The sequence below is a fragment of the Catharus ustulatus genome, chromosome 5 (assembly GCF_009819885.2).
Source record: "Catharus ustulatus isolate bCatUst1 chromosome 5, bCatUst1.pri.v2, whole genome shotgun sequence".
Lineage (NCBI taxonomy): Eukaryota > Metazoa > Chordata > Aves > Passeriformes > Turdidae > Catharus > Catharus ustulatus.
The window spans coordinates 32,657,147-32,680,154 of record NC_046225.1 but is presented as its reverse complement, the minus strand read 5'-3'; the positions used below and the strand labels follow the sequence as shown (position 1 = coordinate 32,680,154).

Genomic DNA, 23,008 nt, shown 5'->3' with positions numbered 1-23,008 from the left:
ATTCACAGAAGTATTTTTAATGTTTCATTCCATATCAAGGAATATATAAATATTAATACTTGCAATTAAATCATTACTTGAATTCTCTAGAGTTGATTTTGTTTCAACTACGCAACAATCCATATGAGACAGCCTGGAAATTTATCGCATTTCCTAGTAGTGTTGAAGAAAATAGAGGGCTTTTGGTTTTGTTTCTTTTACAGATGTAAAACACACATGCTCCTCCAAGATGAATCCATTAAAGCAGTACTCTCAATACTTCAGTTTTTACAGATTTGTGCTGACTCCAATGTGCAATATACTGCATAAAGGAGTAGCCTCTGCCTCAGTAAGTTTCAGTAAAAAAAAAAAAGGCCACAAAAGAAAAGAGGTAATTGAATGACATTTCTTCAAACACACACAAAAACATTCTTAGATTTCAGTGTTCCTTTCCATTTTGTTGAATGCAACACTAATTCCCAACAATTGGTATTTAATTCTCTGCATCTTGCTGCATCCACTCAGTAAGTACAAAATTCATATTACACATACTATAACTACCAAACTTGTTTCAGATGTCACACCAAGGCCTTTACTTCTTTTGAATCAGTTGCTGTGGGATGTGTTACTTATCACCCAGACCAAAATGAATTAAGCTATCTGTATTGGATGCTATGTTGAGGATGTCTCTACATAATGTGTTCTAAAAATACTAATTACAGTAAGGAGGCATAAACAGGAGGATAGGGTGAGCTGCCTAACTCAGTAATATATCAAGCATAGAGAAAAAACTGACAAGTGTGAAAACACCTCACAAGTTGATGAGAGGAATTATTTTCCTATTACTGTGCCTTTAGTACTACAGGAGGACAATCTTGTAGGTAAAATATGTAAAAATGTGTGTTCATCTTACTAATGTAAAAAAAAAATTAATATTTAGCTTGTTGACATGTATCCAACAAGTATTAGCCACAGATTCACAGACAGTAGCTCCACTCACACTACACAAATCTAAGTCTCCATAATTTCTTTCCTAGAGATTGCTAGAGATTACAGCAATAAAAACATAATGTTTACAAGTCCTATATTTTCAGTGTTTTTAGCTTTCTTATAATTCTAAGTGTGGATCATTTCTAGAGTTATGTTAGGAAGACTTAAATCTAGACAGCATTTTTTGCTTCTCTTTAGATTGAACTCATTTTAGACTTGGAAATGCCACCTGCCAGGCATTTCAAAGCTAAATATGATATAGTTGTTTATGGCTACAGATTTTGTTTGAATTAACATCAGTTTTTATTACTGTGGATGCTATTGGATGGATGTTTATTATTTGAAATACCTTGTTTGGTAAAAACTCAAATGGATCACCTTCCATGCTTCTTCCTACCCAAATATGTTAAAACATATATTCCTTACTTTTACACTATTCAGAATATATAATCAACACAATCTTACCTTTAAAACTGTTTACATTCTAAATACACCTGAGCCCATACCGTTTTTGGCATCACAAATGTTTCTGCTGGGGATACTCACAGTGTCAGTCATTCTCATTCAGCAGTACACACATAATTTTCAAAAATTATCAGCAGGACAACTGTATATTAAGAAAAACTCCACACCAGTGGTTTGCCCACATCACTTGGCAATGTCCCTTTAATATTAATACACAGAGAAGTAAATTTTTTTCATAAATTTGTTCAAGTATGTGGAACATGGAAAATGCATAAGAATCAATATGGACTTCATTAATGTTATATTTATTTATTTTCCAGCTTCATACAAACTGGATGTAGAAGCATAAACATAGTACATTTCTACCATTTTCAACAAAAATATAACCAATATGTACAATTATTGTATTAAAAATACAAAAGGATACAGACTCCACCAATGTCTTTCTAAAAGACATACAGGTACAAGTAGTATCAAAAGTATGAGGAAATCACCAGTTAATTGTACATTCTGCACTTGACATCACAGAGCGAACTGAGATTAGCAGTCCTATGGTCTACAATTACTTAATGCTTATATAACATTTGTGCAACTTGTGATAGAGCTAGGATTTTGTATTTCTATATGCACATGAGGTCCACAGCCTTGAGAATAAAACTGGCAGATAATGCATATTACATATAAAATTACAAATGCATAATTGACAATGTGGTATATAAGCAAACAGACAAAAGCTATGATTATTGGAGAGAGAATTAAATAAAGCACTGATATTTGTTTGATACAGTGAAAAAACACTGCAATTTGATCTTTAAAAGTTGAAGCTATTTACGTTTATCTACTGATCAATATGATCAGCTGAGTTCAATGGAAAAAAAAAATCCAAGACCAGCAGTTCCTCACATTTGAGTACTACTCGGATTGGCAGCCTTCACTTCTCCGGAGTCTGTGCAAAAACAACACAAAAATAGAGGGGAGGGTCATTTCAGTCATTATAGGGTTAATAGCAGCTGTGAGCAGGTGGTTGCTACACATTGGCCTTCTCTACACATGCAGTGCTCCATGAAGCCATTACAGTTGTGACTATTTCTGCATTGCAAAGGCTGGCAAATCTAACTCTGTTATTTTATTTTTTTTACCTAAAGGCTCAATTATCCCCTAATGTTGAAGTCAATAGATGGAGGTTATTAGATCAGTGTTAACAGCTGACACGAGCTGTGACATCCCAATTTGCCTTCACTGCAATGTTATCCAGTTAATTTTCATTTTAATATAACTACTATATAGTTTAAAAAATATATATATAACTTAACGGTGGGGTTGCCATCTGTCTTATTACAATGGGACACTTTTTTAGCATGCCATCCTGTATTCCACAAGGCACGGGTATGAGACACACCCGTGTCCTCTTCCATCACTGACCAGTTGTGAGCACTGTGTTTCTGCATTTACACCAGACCCGGATGCAGATGCCATTAACATTTACAAACTTGTGAAGATTCCAGGGTGGGGCACATTAAGAGCAAAGCCAGGTGGTCAAGGAAAGGCTGCATGCTGCATCCTGCAACCTCTGCCTTCCCTTCTGCCCTACTCAGCCATGTGATAGCAATATTATTCCAGGAGCTCAGGCTGGCAACCCTATTTACAGGTGTGAAATAATACTGTAATTACTATTCAGATGCATTATTTGATCTCCCAAACGCAAACATACAAAATTGTAACAAAGGCATTGTAAACAAGCAAATAAGCACTGCCTCCTTGAAGGATCTCAAAGCAATTTTCTCTTTGTAGGTTAAAGGCCAAATGTAATTTGACACCTAACTTATCTCATTATCCCAATGAGACTAAGTGCTAGGATTGTGATTAAAATCTAAAAGGAAGATTTTTAAAAAACCCTTCCAGGCATTGGGAAGTGCAGCCAGAGTTAATAATCCTGATGTGATGATCTTGGAATTTGGAATGATACTGTGTGATGTGGCAGACAGCAACAGTGGTAGCTTGGAGATTGCTGCACTGTGCATTTCAAGCAACACAGTTTGAAAAGTGCCAGGGCGATTTCTTCACAGTATTTCACATGCAAGGGGAGAGGGGACAGAAGGGGGAGGGGCAGAGAAAGAAGCCCCATGCTGCTTTAAGGCAGGGAAGGAGGCAAATAGGTCCACCATCCTTTAACCATAGTTCCAAGGCTCCTATTCCAGGGACGTCTTCTTGTGCTCTCCTTTAAGGTGGCTCACTCTGGATCCAGAAAAGCCTAAGTCTTAGACAGCAGAGACTTGTTCATCTTCTGCAAACGTAATAGGATAAGGGAAAATAGAATTTAGTTCATAAAGAACACGACTGCTACTGAATAAAACAAGCTGTGCATACAACAACAACTGTGTGTAGTGTGCTCATGTGTTCTCCATTTCCTTGTATATTGTGTAAGTATATATACTTTTAAAACAATCCAAGTTTAATTACATTTCAGGTCTCGTGAAACATACTCATTTGGAATTCTGATCTTGAAGAAAATAAGACAATTGCTTTAACTGAGCTAGATGCAGTTATTCACCATGAGGAGCATAACAGATATCTAATAGCTTCAGAAAGGCATCTGACATTTTTCCCTAAATATATCTTCAATTTAGTCATCATTAGTAGAAACAATTAAAATTCTCTGTCATGGTAACTTCTCAAAGTTTGAGGCAATTCAGTTAAGGTAGACAAATTTTTTCCCATCATGTTCAACTGCAAAGTTCATCCTGCACCTGCAACCTTAGTAACTAAGCAATTAGAGGGGGAAGGGGAATGTTAATCTATCATTAAGCAAAACGAAGCATTGAAGTGAGTGATTTTGGCACCACCCTGCCTAAATTTTAAGGACCTAAAGGTGTAATCCATATACACTTGCTCTTCCACGGAAAAACATCACAATTGAGCTAGACCATGAAGATGTAGGTGCATATGGACCAGCAAGGTAGCGAGCGGGCTCATCATGTGAAACAGTTGGAGTGGAAGACACAGTGTCCACAGTGTAAAAAGTTTCAGGTAGAATGTGAGTGACTATCCAAATAAACCTGAGTAACGGTGCTCTACGGGGTTGGATGGTCAAGCATTCTGTAGACCAGGACACTTTTTTGATCATTAAATACGTGGCTCCTGTGGAAAATCATGGCAGGCAGAGCTGTACAAGGTGAACATAGGCAACTTCAGAGAAGCTACCTAAGCTAACTGCTTGGGTGTTCAAGATTTAGGTGGACCTGCATTCCAAATTTTAAATTTTATTTAGAAGGAACAGAATTCCTTCTCTTCCAAAAAAGTTAACAAATAGCAAGTTTGGAAACAAAATAGAGTTCAAATTATGGCGAGATTTGTGCAATTTGCTTTGTCTGTGAAAGCACTGACCCGTTCTGCATGCAGCACACTCAAAATCTAACTACTAGAAATTTACCGTCTTCCTCTGTGGAAAACCCTTGAGATGGATACTGAGCAAGACGTGGATCTGACTCATTTGGTTTATGCCACTGAGGTTTGTTCACAGGCCTGCCAGTTGAATGGCTGTGAGACTGCTGCTGTGGAGTTGCTGTCCCATGAGTCTCACATGTCCGTGCCACCATTCTAGACCTCTGAAGTGCTACGTTGTAGTCTGGAGGCTTCCTGGTTGGATGGGAGCCACCTTCTGCAAACTCAGCAATAGGTATTCCTACATAACCAGGAGGAGTTGGAGGTGGTTCCCGATATCGACCCTCTTTTCTTGCTGCAGGAAAAACAACAGATGATTGTTAAGAGACAGGAGGAGGAACACTGCTCAAAGGAAAACAGACAGCTAAAAGCTAAATAATTATCAATCAATTCAACAGCCCAGGAACAGAAAATCTGAACGACAAAGGTTAACTATTATATGCTAGACAAAGAGCTTGTGAAAAATCAACCAATCAAGAAAGTACAGAATATACAACATACACAGGATGTAGCTATTCTTCCAGCAGTGAAGCATTAGTCTAACAAAATTCACCAAATTTCATGGAGAATTTGTTCAAACTTCATAACTGAAGCTGTTCCATCAATTGCACAGAATAAAATGTACATTGATCAAAGTAACATAGAAGACTCAAGTCCAAGTAAGCGTCAGGAATTCTGGCATCACCCCAGATGCATGATTATCTTAATTCTGAAGATGGGTTTTGCATCCAAGAGCTGATCTCTTTTGTTTTTAGCATCTTGGAGGGGAAAAAAGAAATACATCTGATATATTATTTTATTCCTACAAATCTTACTACTTAATGAGGCATAAGTTACAACTCCAAGAGGTCAGGAAGAGAAGTGGGCTTCACCATTACACTATTTGCATGCACTACTGCCTGCAGCCCCTATAGTTGTATTCTCTACAAAATCAAAATTGAAAGTCTTCATGTAAGAACAAAGACTGAATATTATTTTATTTAGGAGATGGAAAGACGACCACCTAGATTGTGGATCTCACCGAGATGTAACTGTTTACCTGAACAAGTAAGCTCTCTCGGAGAGAACTTTAAGGGAAAAAAAGCAATTAAGCATCTTGTAGGGACACATAACAGATAGGCAACAGTCTCTGTTTCACAGTTAAGTATTTAGAGAAGTCAACTGGGACTTCGATACTGAACACTTAATGTGGACCCAGCCCTTTAACACATGACCACTTTAATGACAAACTTTACAAATACAGCAGGAAAAACCACTGACACAGACAATTTACTTTCCACAACATATCATACACTGTATATTCTTGCGTAAGTGGTGATGACAACACCATCCTGCATTAGGCAGCATGATTTGATTGAAAGGGCAGTACAAGCTTAAAATGGACTGGTGCTACTTGCATGCAAGTTTTTATAGGCTAAAAATAAATCCTTGGTATTACAACAAAAGCAAACATTTTCCAACAGAGTCTAAGTATTTTTCTTGACAAACTGTTTTCACTGAGTAAAGTAGCAGAAATGTGGAAGAAGTTTCTGAGAAACTTTATTCAAAGATTTCTAGAAATCAGAAGAAGTTTTATAGAAAAAATCTGATGTAGAAGAATTCTACTGAAATACTGCGGGAAATCGGTATCTATTAAGTGCAAAAGAAATACATAAACCAGCAGGTTTTGCTGGATAGTGATACACAGAGAGTTACATTTGCAGGGCAGTTAGTTAATAGTAGTGAAGAGCATGGAATTATGTTGGTTTGAATTTCCAGGTCTTTTTCATGTTCTTTCAAGTCTCTAAAAATGTAGTGACAAGCACTGCCTTGAGAGGCAAGCTTGGAAGCACACATGGTACACATTCTCAAGGAAACCAAGGGTACCAAAGAATAAATTAGAGATTGGCATGAGTCTGTACACCTTCTTCCTCTTAACAGTCCAGGCATTTAGACCTGCACCCAAGCTTTGAGGCTGAAGGCCACTCCTAGGCAATATACCTAGAGCAATACAGGCAGAAAATGGAAAAGGAGTTTATCACAGTGGTCTCAGCATGACCTCAATCTGGCAGACATTCAACTGTGTCAGCAAAAAACGGCTTTTAGGTAGTTCTTTGTGTTAACCTGACAAAAGGCAAAATGAGGGGGAATGAAAGGAAGAAAACAGGTAAAAATGCAGACATGTTGGAAGGCCCACAGATTGGGATGCATAGAAGGAACAATATGATAAAAATGTTAACCTCGGCCAAAGGCACCAGCATACTAATTTATATATTATCTGATCTTTCCATTATTGAATGCACAGAAAATTATTTCAGCTCTAACTTCTTTGAAACCTCTTCACTTTCAGCAGTCCAAAGAAACATTTCAGTTGGTATTTAAGCACAAAGGGATCCCATTTTCAAAAGTCAGGAATATTCATAATTATCAGACAAGTCATACAAAGGTATAAAGTAAAACATTTCTATAAAAATCAGGCCACATTTACTAAGATTTCTAAATATAGCCTATAGAGCCTTACTGAGAAATTCAAATTTCAGAACAGACATCTAAATACATCAATGTCGCAAAATACTGCCCAGCAGTTGAGCTAATTTTTCAATGTATGGCAGGCTCTCTTGAAACACAAAGGCACTGCCAGAACTGAGAATCAACAATAAATTATATTTTTCCTAGTAATAAACACACAGTTAAAGGAAAAAAAATTAAGAGAGACTACAAAATGTTCAGTTTTGTTTTATAAATTAAAAAAAAAAAAAAAAAGAATGAAAGGAAAATCAAACCAGACAAAAGAAATTCAGAACAATATGGGAAAACTTCAGCAAATCAATTAAAATATTTCATGGTAAACTAAACTTACCAACAAGCCCCTTTGTACTGCTTGATGCTGCTGCTGTGTGAGCAGGGATGGGAGCTGGCTTTGTATCCTCTGCCGGTGCAGATGTTATGCTACTGGTTTCAGCTTCAATCGAAACATCCTTCCCACCCCTCCGCTTTATGGTACCTGTATCACCCTCCGAGTCCTCTCCCCAGTATCCTGTGGAAGATGCCCAGCTTGCTCTGGACTGTGCTTGATCAAGGCCCTCCCTGCCTTGACTTTGCCTGCCATACTTTGTACCATGGTCAGGGAACATCAGCTGGTCCATATGGCCACCTGAGGCCCACAATCCTGCTCCGTCGCCTGAACTATCAAAATGAGCATGTCCAAAAGGCAGAGTCTCCCAGCTCCTCTGGTGCTGTATTGTTTGGATGTTATCATGAGAACCACTCGAACAAGAAGTCCAGCTACCACGGCCACTGTCAGCTGCGTCGAGCGAAGCTCTGTCCCCCTGGTCTTGTGACAGCTCTTCTGTACTAGGAGAAGAAAGTACAGTTGCTCCAGCATACAGGCCTCTGGTCTCTGACAGCGGTGCATATGAGCTGGATACACATTGATGAGGGGGACAAAAAATCCGGTGTTGGAATTGGGAATCATGAACAAGATGCACAAAGAAACCACCAAAGAAAAACAAAACACACTGTGGGTTGGACCAGGTAACCTTTATGACATTTTAAAGGTCCCTTTCCACCCAAACCATTCTATGAGTCTATAGCTGAAGATTTTGATGCACTTTACAGTATTTATTGTTTGCACGAATGGCTAATTCAATTTTGAGAACTTTACTTTCAAGTATATCCTCAATAAAACAAAACCAAACAAAACTGGATAGATAACTTGCTGAAGCCTTACAATTCAGCAGTGTAATTTCAAAAGGTACAATCTTAACTTCACAACAGCCCTTTAATACAGGCAAACCACACAGACACACATACAGGGAAACAGGGTTATTTCTACTGCTTTTCCAGCCATGCGGAACAAATGGTTAGAAACAGAATTTTGCAGGAGCTGGCTGATATTCAGGTTTAGATTTCAGATTTTTTTTTTCTGCTTAGGAAACTGTGAAAGCTAACTTTTCAACATTTCCTGCAAATGGAAATGTATTTTAACTTTATTTTTGGAAAACATGCTGCTTTGTAGAGTATGTTTTCTGTAGCGTTTCAACGATTAAATGAACCTGACATGATCCCTTACACAGCAGCAGAAAAAAAACCAACGAAGTGTCACTTCTGCTTAGCAGATATCCAGGCTCCTGGGACTTGTTCTTCCAGGGCACCCTCTTATGCAGACTGGAACCCTCTTCTTCCAAATATTTAAGACATCTGATGAAAGAGTTTGCCTAGCCTGAGATTCCCAAAGCTGAAGTATAGTAGTTTCGGAACAGGTCTGCCATTCACAGACTCTGCAGGATTAAAACCCCAAAAATCAGAGGACTGAAGCATCAAATTAAATAAAATTTTTAAAAAAAAGGTAAGTGGAGACTAAACAGGAGTCAGAGCTCCAATTATGGTCACACCAAGGCCCACCACTAAAGATTTAGAGAACTCCTCACAGCACTAGCTTCCCCACCATTACAGAAGTTAATTACCTAGAAAATTACTAGAAAATCAGCAGCATAATGTGAATTTTAGTTTCCAATTATTGGAAAATATTTTGGAGTTTGACAAATAGGCACTTTTCCATGAAGCAGACTGGAAAATTGCTAGCTATTTCTGTTCTCAGTTTGATCACTGAATAATTATATGAAAATCTCATCTAATTCAGTTAATTTCCCATGGAGAAAGCAGGCTAGGGTACTAGACTGCCACAAAGTGGATAATCTATGGCACCACTGAAATGCTCAGATGGTAACATCTACTGAGGTAGTCTTGCTACTGAAGACCTCGTCACTCACTTAAGAGTGCAAAACCTTTTCTTGGAAGGAATGGAGCATTATCACAAAATGCAGCACTGAAGTAGTAGTTTTTTTAAGAGCAGAGGAGAAAAATATCAGAGAGATACAGGGAAAGTTACATGGACAAATATACATGCCACATAAACACATTATGAAGGTATATTATAATTCTTACCCTAAGCTGTATTGATCTGGTTCAATCATGATTCTTCTATCAATCCTTCCCACACCAAGATTTGTCTCCACGATGCTGACAGAATGCCTCTGTCTCCTCTCATCATGCAGGGAGACTGGCATAGAGTCAAAAGAGGAATTGCTGACAATACTAGATCTAGAAGAAATTTCACTATGACCAGAATCAGAGAAGTTATCCACAGTGCTGCTTGGAGCCAAAGTGTAGCCTGCAAAGGGAACATCATGTTAATCAGACTCTCTAAGATGTCTGCTCAGTTCTTGACAGGTCACTGGCAGTACTGAATAAAACTGGCAATAAAACAAAGCCACCATTACATTTGCACAGCACTGCAAAAGATACACAGCAAAACTGTGTGACACTATGGTATCTTAATCAGAAGATTAAAGACTGTGGGAACACGTGCTACTCATTTACAAACCAACTGCTCTCCTTTTCTCTTTTCTGCCTTCCTCTCCTAAATTCTTTTCAAATTCATCATCATACTTGCATCCTCACATTATGAAATATTATTTCTCAAAAATCTGCCTGTGCATAAACACTGTCTCCAAGACTGGAAGGAAAGAGATGCTGTTGAGATTACAGTTTAAAGTATTCCCAGAGACACTCATACAGTCTTTTTATTTCACAAAGCTACACTTCAGAGATGAACAGATACATGAAGTCCAGATGTCTGGGCTGACTGCTTATTACATCTCTTAGCTGAGAGATGGGCAAGTTTTCAGTTTGCTTGGTGATACTTGGCTCAATAATTAATTCCAAATTCCACATTACCAGAATTATGCTGAAATTTGGATGTAGGTAGCACTGACACAGCCCAACTGAGATAAAATCTGCAAACCATGTCATAGAAGCAAATTCAGCTTTTCTTTCAGTATTAAACAAATTGCACTGAATGTTCTTGCCATCTAAGTTAAAAATCATTAAACATATCCACAAGTTACCACAGTTTTCACTTTTTGCTTTCACTCTACTCACAAGTGTCAAAATTATTTCAACTGATCTACCCCAATTCACTTGCTGAGAACTAATGTTGGGAATTAATGCAGTCATTTTCATCTGAAAGAATGTATCATCAGCTTCATGTAGCCAAGGACTTTTTAAATCATGTTTATGATTTGCTTCCTGCAAAAATAAAGTGCTGTTCATACTGTGAGTCAAGTACAGAATTCCAATTCCTTCTTCAAAAAATGCATAGGCCTGACCATATTTATATAAGTTCACTCTTTGCTAATGTAGTACATTGGAGAAATAATAATGACAGCTTACAAGGACTCAAGATGATAATATCCTGTACATATTGTCCTCCCCCATAGGAAATAACACTTCAGTAGAAGTCACTCCAGGGCCAATGTATATTTTACCATAATGTTCTATTATGTAACTGTTAAACTGAACTTTTATGCTATTCTGAAGAGAGAATAAATTAGAAGTCACATGCATTATATCTAGCCTATCATACTTCCAAAGTGTCTTTGTTTTTTTTTTTTTGTTTAACTACGGGACAATGCCTCCATACTCTGTTTTGTAAACTCATAGCGAGAACTACCATGAAAGCAAACAAAGAAACAGGTATTTAAAAAATCTCTTTAAAGTCCTAAATGCGCTTTAAAAAATAACTCTGTGAAATTACTTTAAAAGTCTTGGTCAATAAAGCTCCAATGTATAATACCATTCCTCAAAAAATTCATATACATGGTTTAAATAATCAGGCTGCTATTAAAACATTCTGTAATATAAAATATAAATTACAGTATTAAATATTCTGATTTGAATTCCAAATACCTTAAGCCTTTCTGTCATATGAAGGTCACATCCCATTCAGATGCATGATACAGCAAATAATTCCTCTAATAGACCAGTGTGGTCAATGCTGTACAAAGATTTTTAGTTTCAACATGCACATCCTTCCACTGAAGGCAGGAAACACTGATCATGGGAATATCTTTTGTCAGAAGCAGCTGCAGTCAGAGTGACTATTGCATCAAATCTTGTATCATACCAGGCTCTCTTTTCTGGCTTGTGATTGCCAGAGGGCTTTCAACTACCCTTGGAATCAGGTTCACAGCTACCTTTCATGTATCCTACTCTGCACTACATTTTCTGCCCTCTTGTTGACTGTATGCTACAAAAATAGGAGCAGCAATACTGAGTGTCCAAATTCTCTCAGAAGCTTCCAAAGTCGATGAGCTTCAAGAAACAGGATAAGAAATATTGAACATCTACAACCTTTCCTTGGAGAGCTCTGTGGTGAAGTAGGAGGAGAAGACAGCTGCGAAGATGCACTTGAGACAGTGTCTTCAGACTGTTTCTTGTGACGATCCAAACTTCCTTCTTCTGATAATGAAAGGATTTTCTTTAAAGCTTGTGGGGAGTTAATGCCTTTAGGTAAGAATTAAAGTAGGCAGATGTAAAGTCCAGTATAAATACATCCTTATGTTTCACAATTCATTTATAAAACAGACACCCCACAGGAAGAAAAAGCTACATTTTTTACTGCATATTTCTGAGTTCCTGACACCAGCTTAAGTCAATCAAAATGTTAAAACTTATTCCTGTTTAAAATATAGTGCTTTATTTCTGCATATTAGTGCAGATGGTCTTTCATATCGGTCACTTAAGATAAATATTTTGCCACAGAAAACATGAATATTTGATATATTGCCTATACAATATACAGTTGAGGATAGTCTTGGGTTGCAAAGCAGTATGTAATCAAAAGTATCTATTTTACCACCATCTGTTGAAACCAGGTGGGGCAGTGATCCTTATCTCCGGAGGGAGTTATCTTCTGTTAATGGGTCATGTTAAAACCAGGTGGGGCAGTGCTCTATCTTTTCCACTACCCATCCTTCCTTCAGGAAGATATCTTCTGTTCGTGGGCCATTGAGTCCCACTCCATGACTGACAAAATTACATGATCCCACTGGGAGATGCTCCATCCAGGGGCAGGAGCCAAGCATTTCCTACCTAGATAAAATCTGAGATTTGAAACACCAAAGCACTTTTCCCACTGGATTCCAGAGGAAAACTGGACCTTTCCATATCATTACTGGACCTTCAGAGAAAAATACAGGACCACTTCTTCAACTGAACCACATCTATCACTCCAGGAGGACTGCAGCCACCATTTAATCAGACTCCGACCAACACCCTGACTGAAGGGGTGTGAGGTTGTATTCTAGCTCTCTCAGTTCTGGTTCTTTTTGTTTTACTGTACTTTTATTTTAATTTTTCCTAGTAAAGAACTGTTATTCCTATTCCCATATCTTTGCCTGAGAGCCCCTTAATTTCAAAATTATAATAATTTGGAGGGAGAGGATTTACATTTTCCATTTCAAGAGAGAGTCCTGCCTTTCTTAGCAGAAACCTGTCTTTCAAACCAAGACAGGGATATGCATAGGAATGGTTACTGAGAAACTTGAACTAAAATTAGCTTAAATACAGACACACACCATCTCACTGGATAGTGAAGACTTATACAGTAAGAATTCAAACTGCTCTCTTGTTTTCTATTCAGAGCAGCCTAGAAGGTCAAAGGAAGCTGGAAAGAAAATTAAGGATTAGGCTTATGAAACAAGGCCATCCTGCAGCTGCCTTTTTCATTTATGAGAACTATCTCTGCACCAGTTTATTTTGGAAAACTACAGAGTAAAAACATCCTGAAGATGATATATGACGCAAAGATCTAGGACATCATTAATTGCTTTTTCCAGACCACATTTATCCATCATTCTCTTCCGTTCCCCTCAAAATCCACCCTGGGACAGCCTTACAAGTTAAGGCAGAGTTTGTCTGACAGTTTTGCCATTGTTTGTGGTAGAGGTTATATCCAAGAATTCACGGACTTTTATCTTTGATCTGTTGGATCACGATCCTGCTATCAATAATTCACAGCTGCCTGATTAATATAACCTAGTGAGTTTTCAGAAGCCTTGCCACTACGAGCAAAAAATTGCAGTCTATGATGCTTCAAAGTCCTTTTAAGATTAAAATTTAATGGTAAAATCAACAAGATCTAGATGAATATTGAGTTGTTTCTTGCTCATTTTGCTGCTTCTAATACTTTGTTGCAGCCTAAGCAGTGCACGAGGAAAACCAATAAAGAGTGAAATCAGAATTAAGCTCTTGTGCAATAACCATCATAAAAAAGGATCGCCCAGTTATGCTACATATACTTTCTAGGGATATTACCATACTTGTGATTTAAGGAGTTCATTAATACTGCTTACATGTTTTGTACACATGTTGGGACACAGATCTGGAAATCAGAGTAGAAGTTCCTATAGTCTGGTACCTTTCTGTAAAATATGGAGGTAGCACGAACTGCGTAACAACAACAAAAAAACAGAAGGGAGTAGAAGCCAAAGGGACAACTGTCAACATGAAAGTTCAGACCCACATTTCTGACAGGACTGCCAGTTCGAGCAGGCCTGAATTTCACTTTAAAAATTTATCTTGTGAAGAAACATCAAAACTTCTGAGGCATCTCAAGAACTCCAGGTCCCTAATTCCTCTAAAAAAGTTAAGGCAAGATCCTAGGGAAAACAACAAGAAACATTTATTCTTTCCAGCTGCTAGTAATAGGTAAATACCTACACTGAATAAATTGACAGGATGCTTTCCCTAGACCTTTCTTTCCATTTCCAGAGAAGAGTACTATGCCTAGGATACTGAATGAACAGGTATAACTGCATATCATACTACCAGAAATGGAACCTTATTTAATTAAAAAATCCCAGACATAGGCAAACAAACTTCAGAAAATTAAACCAAATTCTTCCTTGTTCCACCTACCAAATGGTGGGAGGTCTTTGACTGGTACTTTCTTGCGAGAGGGATAGAGAGACACGGCTGGGACCTGCAATGCTTGGTTTACTTTATGCTGCTGCTGCTGCTGTGCTTTCTGTTGGATGCCTGCCCGGGGAGCCACTGGTGACGTTTCAGATTTCCCGGATCGTTTGTCTCCCGTGTTCTTCGGCACTTTGCAAGAAAGGGGACAAAACACTGAATAACTACTAGCTAAGATCAATGTGTTGTTTTAGTCTGAGCAGTGCAAAGCCCTCTGAATTAAAAAGTGCTCAAATACTCGTACAATTACAGTAATTTCACGACCATAAGGCGCACCGGACTATAAGGCGCACCCCCTGGGAGTTGGCAAAATTCGCAACTTTGTAGATCAGATAAGGTGCATCGGACTATAAGGCGCACTTTTTTTTTTGCAGCGAGGCTCCGCCCCCAGCTCCCCCCGCGCAGTTGCTGGTCGAGGCCCCACCTCAACCCGGCAGCCATTGGGACCCCGGGCCCGCCTCCACCCGGCAGGGGCGGTGCTGCAAGCCACCGGGTCCCCCTGGACCCGGAAGCCATGGGCCCCCGGGACTGCCTGGACCCGGGAAAGGGGGTGCTGCGGGCCCCCTGGGCGGCATTCACCCGGCAGCCATGGGCCCCCGGAACTGCCTGGACCCGGGAAGGGGGGTGTTGCGGGCCCCCTGGCCCACCTTGACCCGGCAGCCATGGGCCCGCTGGCCACCCCCCACCCAACAGGGGCGGTGCCGCGGGCCACTGGGCCCACCTCCAGCCAGCTGCCGTGGCACTTCTGGCTCCCCCCATGGCTCACAGCTCACACTTCCGGTTTGGCAAATTTTGCAACTTTGTACATCAGATAAGGCGCACCAGACTATAAGGCGCACTTCCGGGTTCGAGGGAAAATTTTAGTCGAAAGGGTGCACCTTATAGTCGTGAAATTACTGTAATGCAGCATGGTATCTTTAGATAGAAAAGATGAAGAGGAAAAGAAGGAGAGATATAAATCCATTTAAAATATGTACATTATCAATGCATGGTTTCTTTCTCAAAATAAAGCTCTGATAAATGACCACTGTTACAAAAAACATGACCAGAAGTTATACTGGGCTATCATAAGGACTACAACAGATTCAGAACAGACATATTATTACAGTAGTTTCACGAATACAAGCTGCACGGACTTTAAGCCGCACTTCCAGTGGGTCGACAATGTTGATGTCTTTGTCAATAAATAAGCCGTACCCCGAATATTAGCCGCACATTCGTTCGTAGCGAGAATCCATGCGCAGCTTTCACAAATTGGCCAATTAGTAACAGGATTGTGGCATAGCGGCGTTTACTGGCTCAGGGCGGGGCCAGGCAGGCTCGGCCCACTCATGGTTGCCGACGGGGCCGGGTAGCCCAGCTGGGCGCTACGGCTCAGCTGGGCCGGCCGGGCGGTGCTGCCGCCGGGCTCACTGGCCCCCCGCTCCTGTCTGCACTGCCGCTGCCGCATTTGCTCGCCCTGGCTGGCACTGCAGGTCACCGCTGGGCTCCCCCACGCTGCTGGCCCCGGTTCTCCTGGGCTCCAGCAGACTGCTAGCCCCGCTTCTGCTGGGCTTCCCCCCGCTGCTGGGCAGCCCCGCCCGCTGGGCTTCCTGCTTCTGCCATCCTCCCCTGCGCAGCCGGGCTCCCGTGCACTGCCAGCCCCGCTTCTGCTGGGCTCCCCCGCCCTGCTGGCCCGGGTTCTGCTGCCCCCCCCTGCCCCGCCCTGCTGGCCTGGGCTCAGCCGCCCACCCCCTGCCCTGCTGGCCCCGCCTCTGCCAGGCTTTCCCACCTCTGCCGGCGTCGGCCGGGCGCCAGCCTGGCTTGGGGCTGCCGTGGGCTCTCAGTTCCGTGTTGGCAGCTTTTAGAATATTGTTCATATATTAGCCGCCCCCGAGTATTAGCCGCACTTCCGGGTTTCCACCAAAATTTTTGTCAAATTGCTGCGGCTTGTATTCGTGAAATTACTGTACTAGTTTTTGCTACCCTGCAGGAAGGGAAGGGCACAAGATACATTTCCTCAAATCAAAACAAAATGGATACCCAGGATAAGGTCCCCCTCTGTTGCCCCAGGTACAGCTCTTCAGGTATCTCTTAAAACATCTGGATGTAAGAAAATCCACTACTCCGTCAGAATAATCATATCACCATTCACATTATTAATCTCTGTATATGAAAAACCAGAAGAACTTCTGACTCACCCATACCCTTTGTACAGGCAAATCTAAAAAGCCACTGTACACTTCATTGTGACATCATACTAAAGCCTTATCACCTATATAAATACTGTATCTCTAGCCTATTAATCCACAAGATTATTTCCTTAGGATTCATAGATGTTTAGTAATTGAAAATGAGTATACAAATAATTTTCTACTTCATTACTGCTCCCAGTTGATTCACTGGACTAGAAACAGAGTTATTATGAACAGTTTTCTTGACATCCACAACAAATGACAATGCTCACATGTGTTCGTGGCTGGCTCACACTGCAGAGAGAGCATCTGGAGGCTCTCTTCATCCATTTCGAGATCCAAGTTTGAGAGATACTGCTTTACTTTCCGTGCCATCTGAGCATCTTCATAGAGCTTTTTAGCATTAAGAAAGGAGCTGCGACGGACTCGCTTTTTATGCCCGCCTGCTTGTGCAACGTCCAGCACGGCTGCATTGGCACTGCCCTGACTGAGAGACCTGGAGTGAGGGAGAGAAGGAGGGGGAAGAAAGAGAGCAAAGGTATGACTTAGTCCAACATGGTATCACCCAGTAAACATGAAACGTGCATGAGATTGCATCAATGTCAGTCTACAGTCAAAGCTTACATGCCTCATTCCGGTAAGTCAAACAGCTATAACAGATAGAAAGATGAGGGCCAGGAAATATTTTTTCTTGGTTACAGGCACTATTTTAATGGCACAGATATTTTAACCTATTTTGCTCCAGCTAGGCAATAACACTTCACATGGCTAGAAAAGCATTCAAGGTTGCTCTCTCACATAAGCCATCTACTGAGAAGACTGGAGCATTAGGAAAAGCTCATGCAGTAAGGCAGTGCTGACAGAAGACTACAGTTGAGGTTCAAATTCCAACACATATAAAGGAGGCATTTTGAAAGCCCTCCGTGTTTCAAACCAGACTGTATACAAAATGTACTTAGTTTTACAGAACAGAACTTCTTAATAACTTGCAAGACTGAAGAGAATTTTGTTAAGTAAAATGGTCAGCTAGCTCATGATGAAATTAATGTCATGCACATTTCAATGTATGCATATCTATATGAATGCCAGGTCCTGAATTGTTAAGGTAAAAATGATGGCTAATTGTAATATGAAAGTAAGTTAGTCAAGCAGATACTGTAAGTTTTAAATTTTGAATTTGATTGTGGTAATTGTTTAATAGGTATAAGGAAATTAACAGCTATTTTCAGCTGTTGCAACCTTGTCATTTTGTAATTTCTCTTTGACCAAAAGTCTCTTCCTTCAGCAATTTAAACCGGAGGTGGGAAAGAACACTCCACTTAAATCTGTGACCACTTAAAAATAATTTACAACTCCAGTGTTTTAATCTCAAATCAAAAGCACTCCTACATTAAAATGTATTGTCAGTAAAAAGGGGTTAACAAAAGAAAAAAATGTCAAAGCACCAGAAAACTAAAAATAGTAAGTAGGAAAAAATGTAAATGATAAAGGAAGAATGAATGTGTGTGTGTTGTCTCCAATCACTTACCCCAAACTCCTCCACTTCTTCTTCCTGCAAGTGAGAGCCAGGAAGAATAAAGCGTGGGTTTAAGAAGAGACAGAGAAAGATCACAAGCTCAGAAAGAAAAAGACCAGACCTCAGGACAAGCAATTCTGGAAGCCCACAAACATTAAAAAGAGCCTTATTCAAGCAGATATTACAAACCCTTCTAGTTCAAATTAAGAAAAAAGAGTATGCAATAAGTTTGTAAAATATGAAGCCAAAGAGCATTCACTCCATGTTTTCTAACACAAGTAACTGACTCTGCTTCAGATATATTACCACTTCTAATAAATCAAAATTTATTGACACCCGTCAATGTTTCCAAAACAGCTCCTCTCCCTCCCACTGATAGAATCTCATTTTTATGAAATAACTGTCAACAAGAGCATAGTAAGAAACATTTTAGACTGTATCAATAACCACTAAATGTAATGATTTCTCCAGCTTTAGACCACCACATCATGCTAGTCAACTGCTAACACAAAAAATTCATACTGCACCAATAGAAGAGACACATAAAAGTGCCTCATGCTGCCACCTAGCCTTCTCCCAGCTGGGGAAAATTCTGCCTGGTACAACACACTTACCTTGTTCTGAACATTAGAGCAGGATCCATGTTCACAGATGCCATGCGACCAACATGGCGTATCTCCTTCGCAATCATCCGCAGCTTCTCAAAATTCACCAGGCCCTCCACTTTAGAATCATTTCCTACAACCAACAACATCAGTGATTAGGCAGGAAAGCTACTTTTCCTTAGCTAGTGAAAGATGATATACTTCTGCCTTTACCTTCATGAAGGAATGTAAGGTCTTTTTTGATGACAGGAAACAGGGGGATAATAGGGGGCTGTAGGTTTTGGTTGTTAAGGACATTACGATATTTTGCCATATTCCTAGATGGATCAAACAAGTCCTGCAGATCTTGAAACAGTTTTTCATACTTGCTTGGAAGCTTTTCCCAAGTAGTTCGGAGCCTTGCAACTGGTGCCAAATTCAGGCCACTTGAAACAAAATAAGCACATAACAGAAATTTAAAAACTTTTGCCAGCATTTATTACAGAATACATGTATTACAGAAGGTCATTCTCATAAAACCCATAAAAACTGGAGATATCTACATGATGCAACCATGAACAGAAAAAAGTTACATTTGGATTAGTAATTAAACTTCACAGAGACTTTGTATTTGTTCCTTTAGAACAGTACCTGAGTTTAATGAGACTATCATAATCTAAGTACCTCACAATTACCACTTACTTCCAGATTAATAAACTGGCAGAAAACCACCTTCCACCTACATGATGATGCTCAGGTGGTGACAGCTCACTTTCTTTCTGCAATAATCCATTTGATTTTGCTCTTTCAGGATGAAATTTTGTAACACTCTCTACCTGAGGTTATTCTTGAGCTGCAGCTGGTGCAAAGCCCCCTTTTCCCTTGTAGTGACATTGTCTTGTTGTTAATTTCTGTCTGGTGGGAAAGTCTGATACCTAGAATCTTTCCTTCAAGCCCTTCCTAGCAGACAGGTTGTTTTTATTTGTCATTGAGACTGGCTGAACAAAATCTCAGAGATGCTGACTGATAATCAGCATGGATCCTTCACTTGACTTTGGAATTTGCCCCGTTTGCTGAATAGTATTCAAACCTACTCATCTTCAGGAAAAGTGTCACATTCTGTCTGTTGACTGAATGTCAAGATAATGATGACAAGAGCTTGCGTCAAAGACAGTGATAACAGTGTCAGTTTACTGAAACTTATTTGAGTTTTTTCATGAGAGACAATATAGGGGAATTGTTTGATTTTGTCTGGGTTTTAAAAAATGTGTATAAACATAGACATTAAAGTTTTCTCTCTTCCTTCTCATTCCAAAACTAAGAAAGGTTTTCTGAGATTTTCAGTACATTTTAAAATTCTTATTAAAAGATCATTATTTACAGACTGCTATGGTATCACAGTCTGTTATTGATTATTAGAGCTCCTTGCAAGAAACTCTTGATACGAAAAAAACCAAAGGCAACATATCATGGCTGAATGAATTTAAGATACTGGGCAGTATGTATAAATATGAGCTGCCTTGGGGAAATTAATCCAATAATTTGCAACAGTTGTGTGGTTTTCTTGTATATACCTGTTGTTTCTTCTGGTCTTTGACTTTAAATAAGTGTATTAGCTTCTTTAGTACCATGTTGACATTGCCACACTATATTGAGCAGTAACTACCTAACAGTAGCATTCCAAATAATATTTCAGCAAACATTTCAGATCACAGAAAGAGCCAAATACAGAAAATGTCCTTGTTTTTTAAACTAACATAAGTAAGACTTTCCTTTTTACTTAGAAGTAAAATTATTAGTGGGCAATACCTAATGATGGCAAACATCGAGTTGAAGTTCTTGCATTCTCTGCAGTGTAGCGCTATCTTAATGAAATGCTTAATGATCTTCATCCTTTTCAGCTGGTTGGTTTCTCTCAGAATCTCAGAAGCCACCCAGAATGTTTCTTGATTTATCACCTCTTCAAACCTTTTTAGATTAGTGCAACCTGTTTTTGATTTGAGCTTAAACAAGTCATCTATGTATTCTGTGGGTTCGATATTACGGAACAGCTCAAAGTTTCTCATGGACAGTTGGGTAGCCACCTCAACAGTACTGAGCTGTAGTAGGGAAATTTGGCTTTCCCTTAGTAACTCTTGAGCATCTTCATCTGAACAAAGAGTTTCTGTTTCCATGTTGTTCTTCAGGTAATACCTGTAAAAACAAAATTTAAAAAAAGACACTAGATATAATAAACCTGATTAGTTCTGAGAGTTACAGCAATGATCCAGCTGGAATCTGAGAATAAAAATGAACTTCACAAGGGCCTAGGCATTAATGAGAAGTTGCATAAGCAGCAATCTGTTGCAAAGAAACAGAACATTAAATAATTAAGTAACATTCCTTTAACAAGATTTTGACTTGATAAACTCACATCATCAGCTTTAGCTCAGTCTCCATTTTACCTGCCGCTCAACTGTATCCTGTCAGCAAGCTTGGACAGCTGGTCAGGAAGCCTCCTTTGTTTGATGACACCCTCAGGTGTGACAGAGACTTCACATAGTGAATATGCATCAGGGGTTGCAGTCAGAGCAAATTCCCTGATGGCCTGGATGACTACTTCCTTTGCTGTTGTATCCTTGCTGATCATTATGTAGCGACTTTGCTGGTCTGCCTTGAAAACCCGTAGAACTTGGTCTGGTAAGTCTGGAAAAAAATTACAAGCAAGTTATGCGATTTAGTAAGCAAAGAAAAATAAAAATTTAATGGTCTAAGAACAAGCAAGTCACATTGAGTTTAATTATTAGTGTTACCAGTTTTTATTTCAGTCCTGATGAAAAGTTAGGCTCCTACTGATAAAGAATATCTTCAGTAAAAGCTAGTTCTATTAATATCCAGAAAAAGAAGCTAGTTAGGCTATAAATGGAGCAAGCCACAAAACTATGTTAATATTTTCAAAGTTTGGACAAACTAATGAGCATGAATGTATTCAAATCCAGATCCACTGATCAACTGAATTTTTGTAGTTATCACTGTATTATTAGAAAAAAAAAGGATAAATTATACAGGTATCCATCACTGGGTTTTTAACCTCAGGTATTTTTAACTGACAAGTATTTCAATTGAATATCTTCCCTAGAAATAAGCTTTTCTAGTTTTGTGAGGCATGACATTTACTCATCTTTCTTTAATATATTTCTTCTTAAAAATAATAAATTTTTTAGACCAAAGAGGTCATACAAGCAATAAAATATATTATAATAATAATAGAAACCTTCTAAATGAAGGCTTCTGAAAAGACTATCATGAAAAAATACTGAAAAAACAACTGCCAAACAAAAACACTCACTTTGGTACAACTAGAGGCTTTTTTGACAAGACCTGAATGTGCGCAACATGTATTCAAGTCATTACAGAAAGATCTATTCAGCAGGAGAAATCTTGTCACAAAAGAACAGAACTTAACACACCTCCCTATTGCTCTTGTAAGTTTCCAAAATAATAATTTGGAAAGCGTTAAGATGAATCTCTCTGATTTGAGTTCATTTACACGCCACAAAGGCTTTTTACGCTAAATTTCATGCAACTAAGCCAAATAGTAGTTTTTTGCAGCTTGAGAAGCACTAATATCAGAACACACTAGAACTGTCTGATTGCATCATCAGTTACATGTAAAGGATATCATTACAGGTTAGCTTTTAGCCTTTCCTAAGCATGTGAGTCAAATGTACAAATACTTCATAACAAGAAAGTCAATTTTGCCTTTTATCACCAACTCTGCATCTTCCTTCAGTAGTTAGCTGAAGAGGAATACAGAGCAGAATATTTTCTGAAATACTTTCCACAATTTTTGACATCTGGAAGAAGGTAGATGCCAAAGACACAATCTTTTGAAGATGTTATTAAAAATCAGATCCTTCTCTAGATCTTGTTACCTCTTGCTGTTATAGAAATACTTGCCAAAGAAATGCTGTGAAGTTGAGAAGCTACTGTAAACAATACCAAGGTGAGAAATTGTTTAATGGTCCCTAGAAATAAAGTGTTTTATGCAGCAAGAAAATAACCTGCTCTGCTGGGTCACTGAA

At 39.2% G+C, this 23,008-nt stretch overlaps 1 protein-coding gene across 10 annotated transcripts in view; it reads right to left on the bottom strand.

Annotated features, from left to right (window-relative positions):
* Positions 1–1,718: 1,718 nt before the first annotated feature.
* RAPGEF2 (Rap guanine nucleotide exchange factor 2) overlaps positions 1,719–23,008 on the bottom strand; it is a 219,832-nt gene continuing 198,542 nt past the window's right edge. For 9 of the 10 annotated variants that reach the window (XM_033059449.1, XM_033059452.1, XM_033059451.1 and 6 more), the window contains 12 exons: positions 21,389–21,629; positions 20,754–21,137; positions 19,179–19,390; positions 18,975–19,098; positions 18,373–18,396; positions 17,117–17,340; positions 14,617–14,802; positions 12,049–12,201; positions 9,802–10,027; positions 7,715–8,274; positions 4,865–5,170; positions 1,719–3,718 (listed from right to left, as the gene is read on the bottom strand). In XM_033059449.1, the coding sequence (XP_032915340.1) occupies positions 3,693–3,718; positions 4,865–5,170; positions 7,715–8,274; positions 9,802–10,027; positions 12,049–12,201; positions 14,617–14,802; positions 17,117–17,340; positions 18,373–18,396; positions 18,975–19,098; positions 19,179–19,390; positions 20,754–21,137; positions 21,389–21,629 (2,666 nt within the window). In that variant the 3' untranslated portion in view covers positions 1,719–3,692. The remainder of the gene's footprint in view (positions 3,719–4,864; positions 5,171–7,714; positions 8,275–9,801; positions 10,028–12,048; positions 12,202–14,616; positions 14,803–17,116; positions 17,341–18,372; positions 18,397–18,974; positions 19,099–19,178; positions 19,391–20,753; positions 21,138–21,388; positions 21,630–23,008) is intronic. The other variant, XM_033059453.1, reaches the window with a different exon arrangement.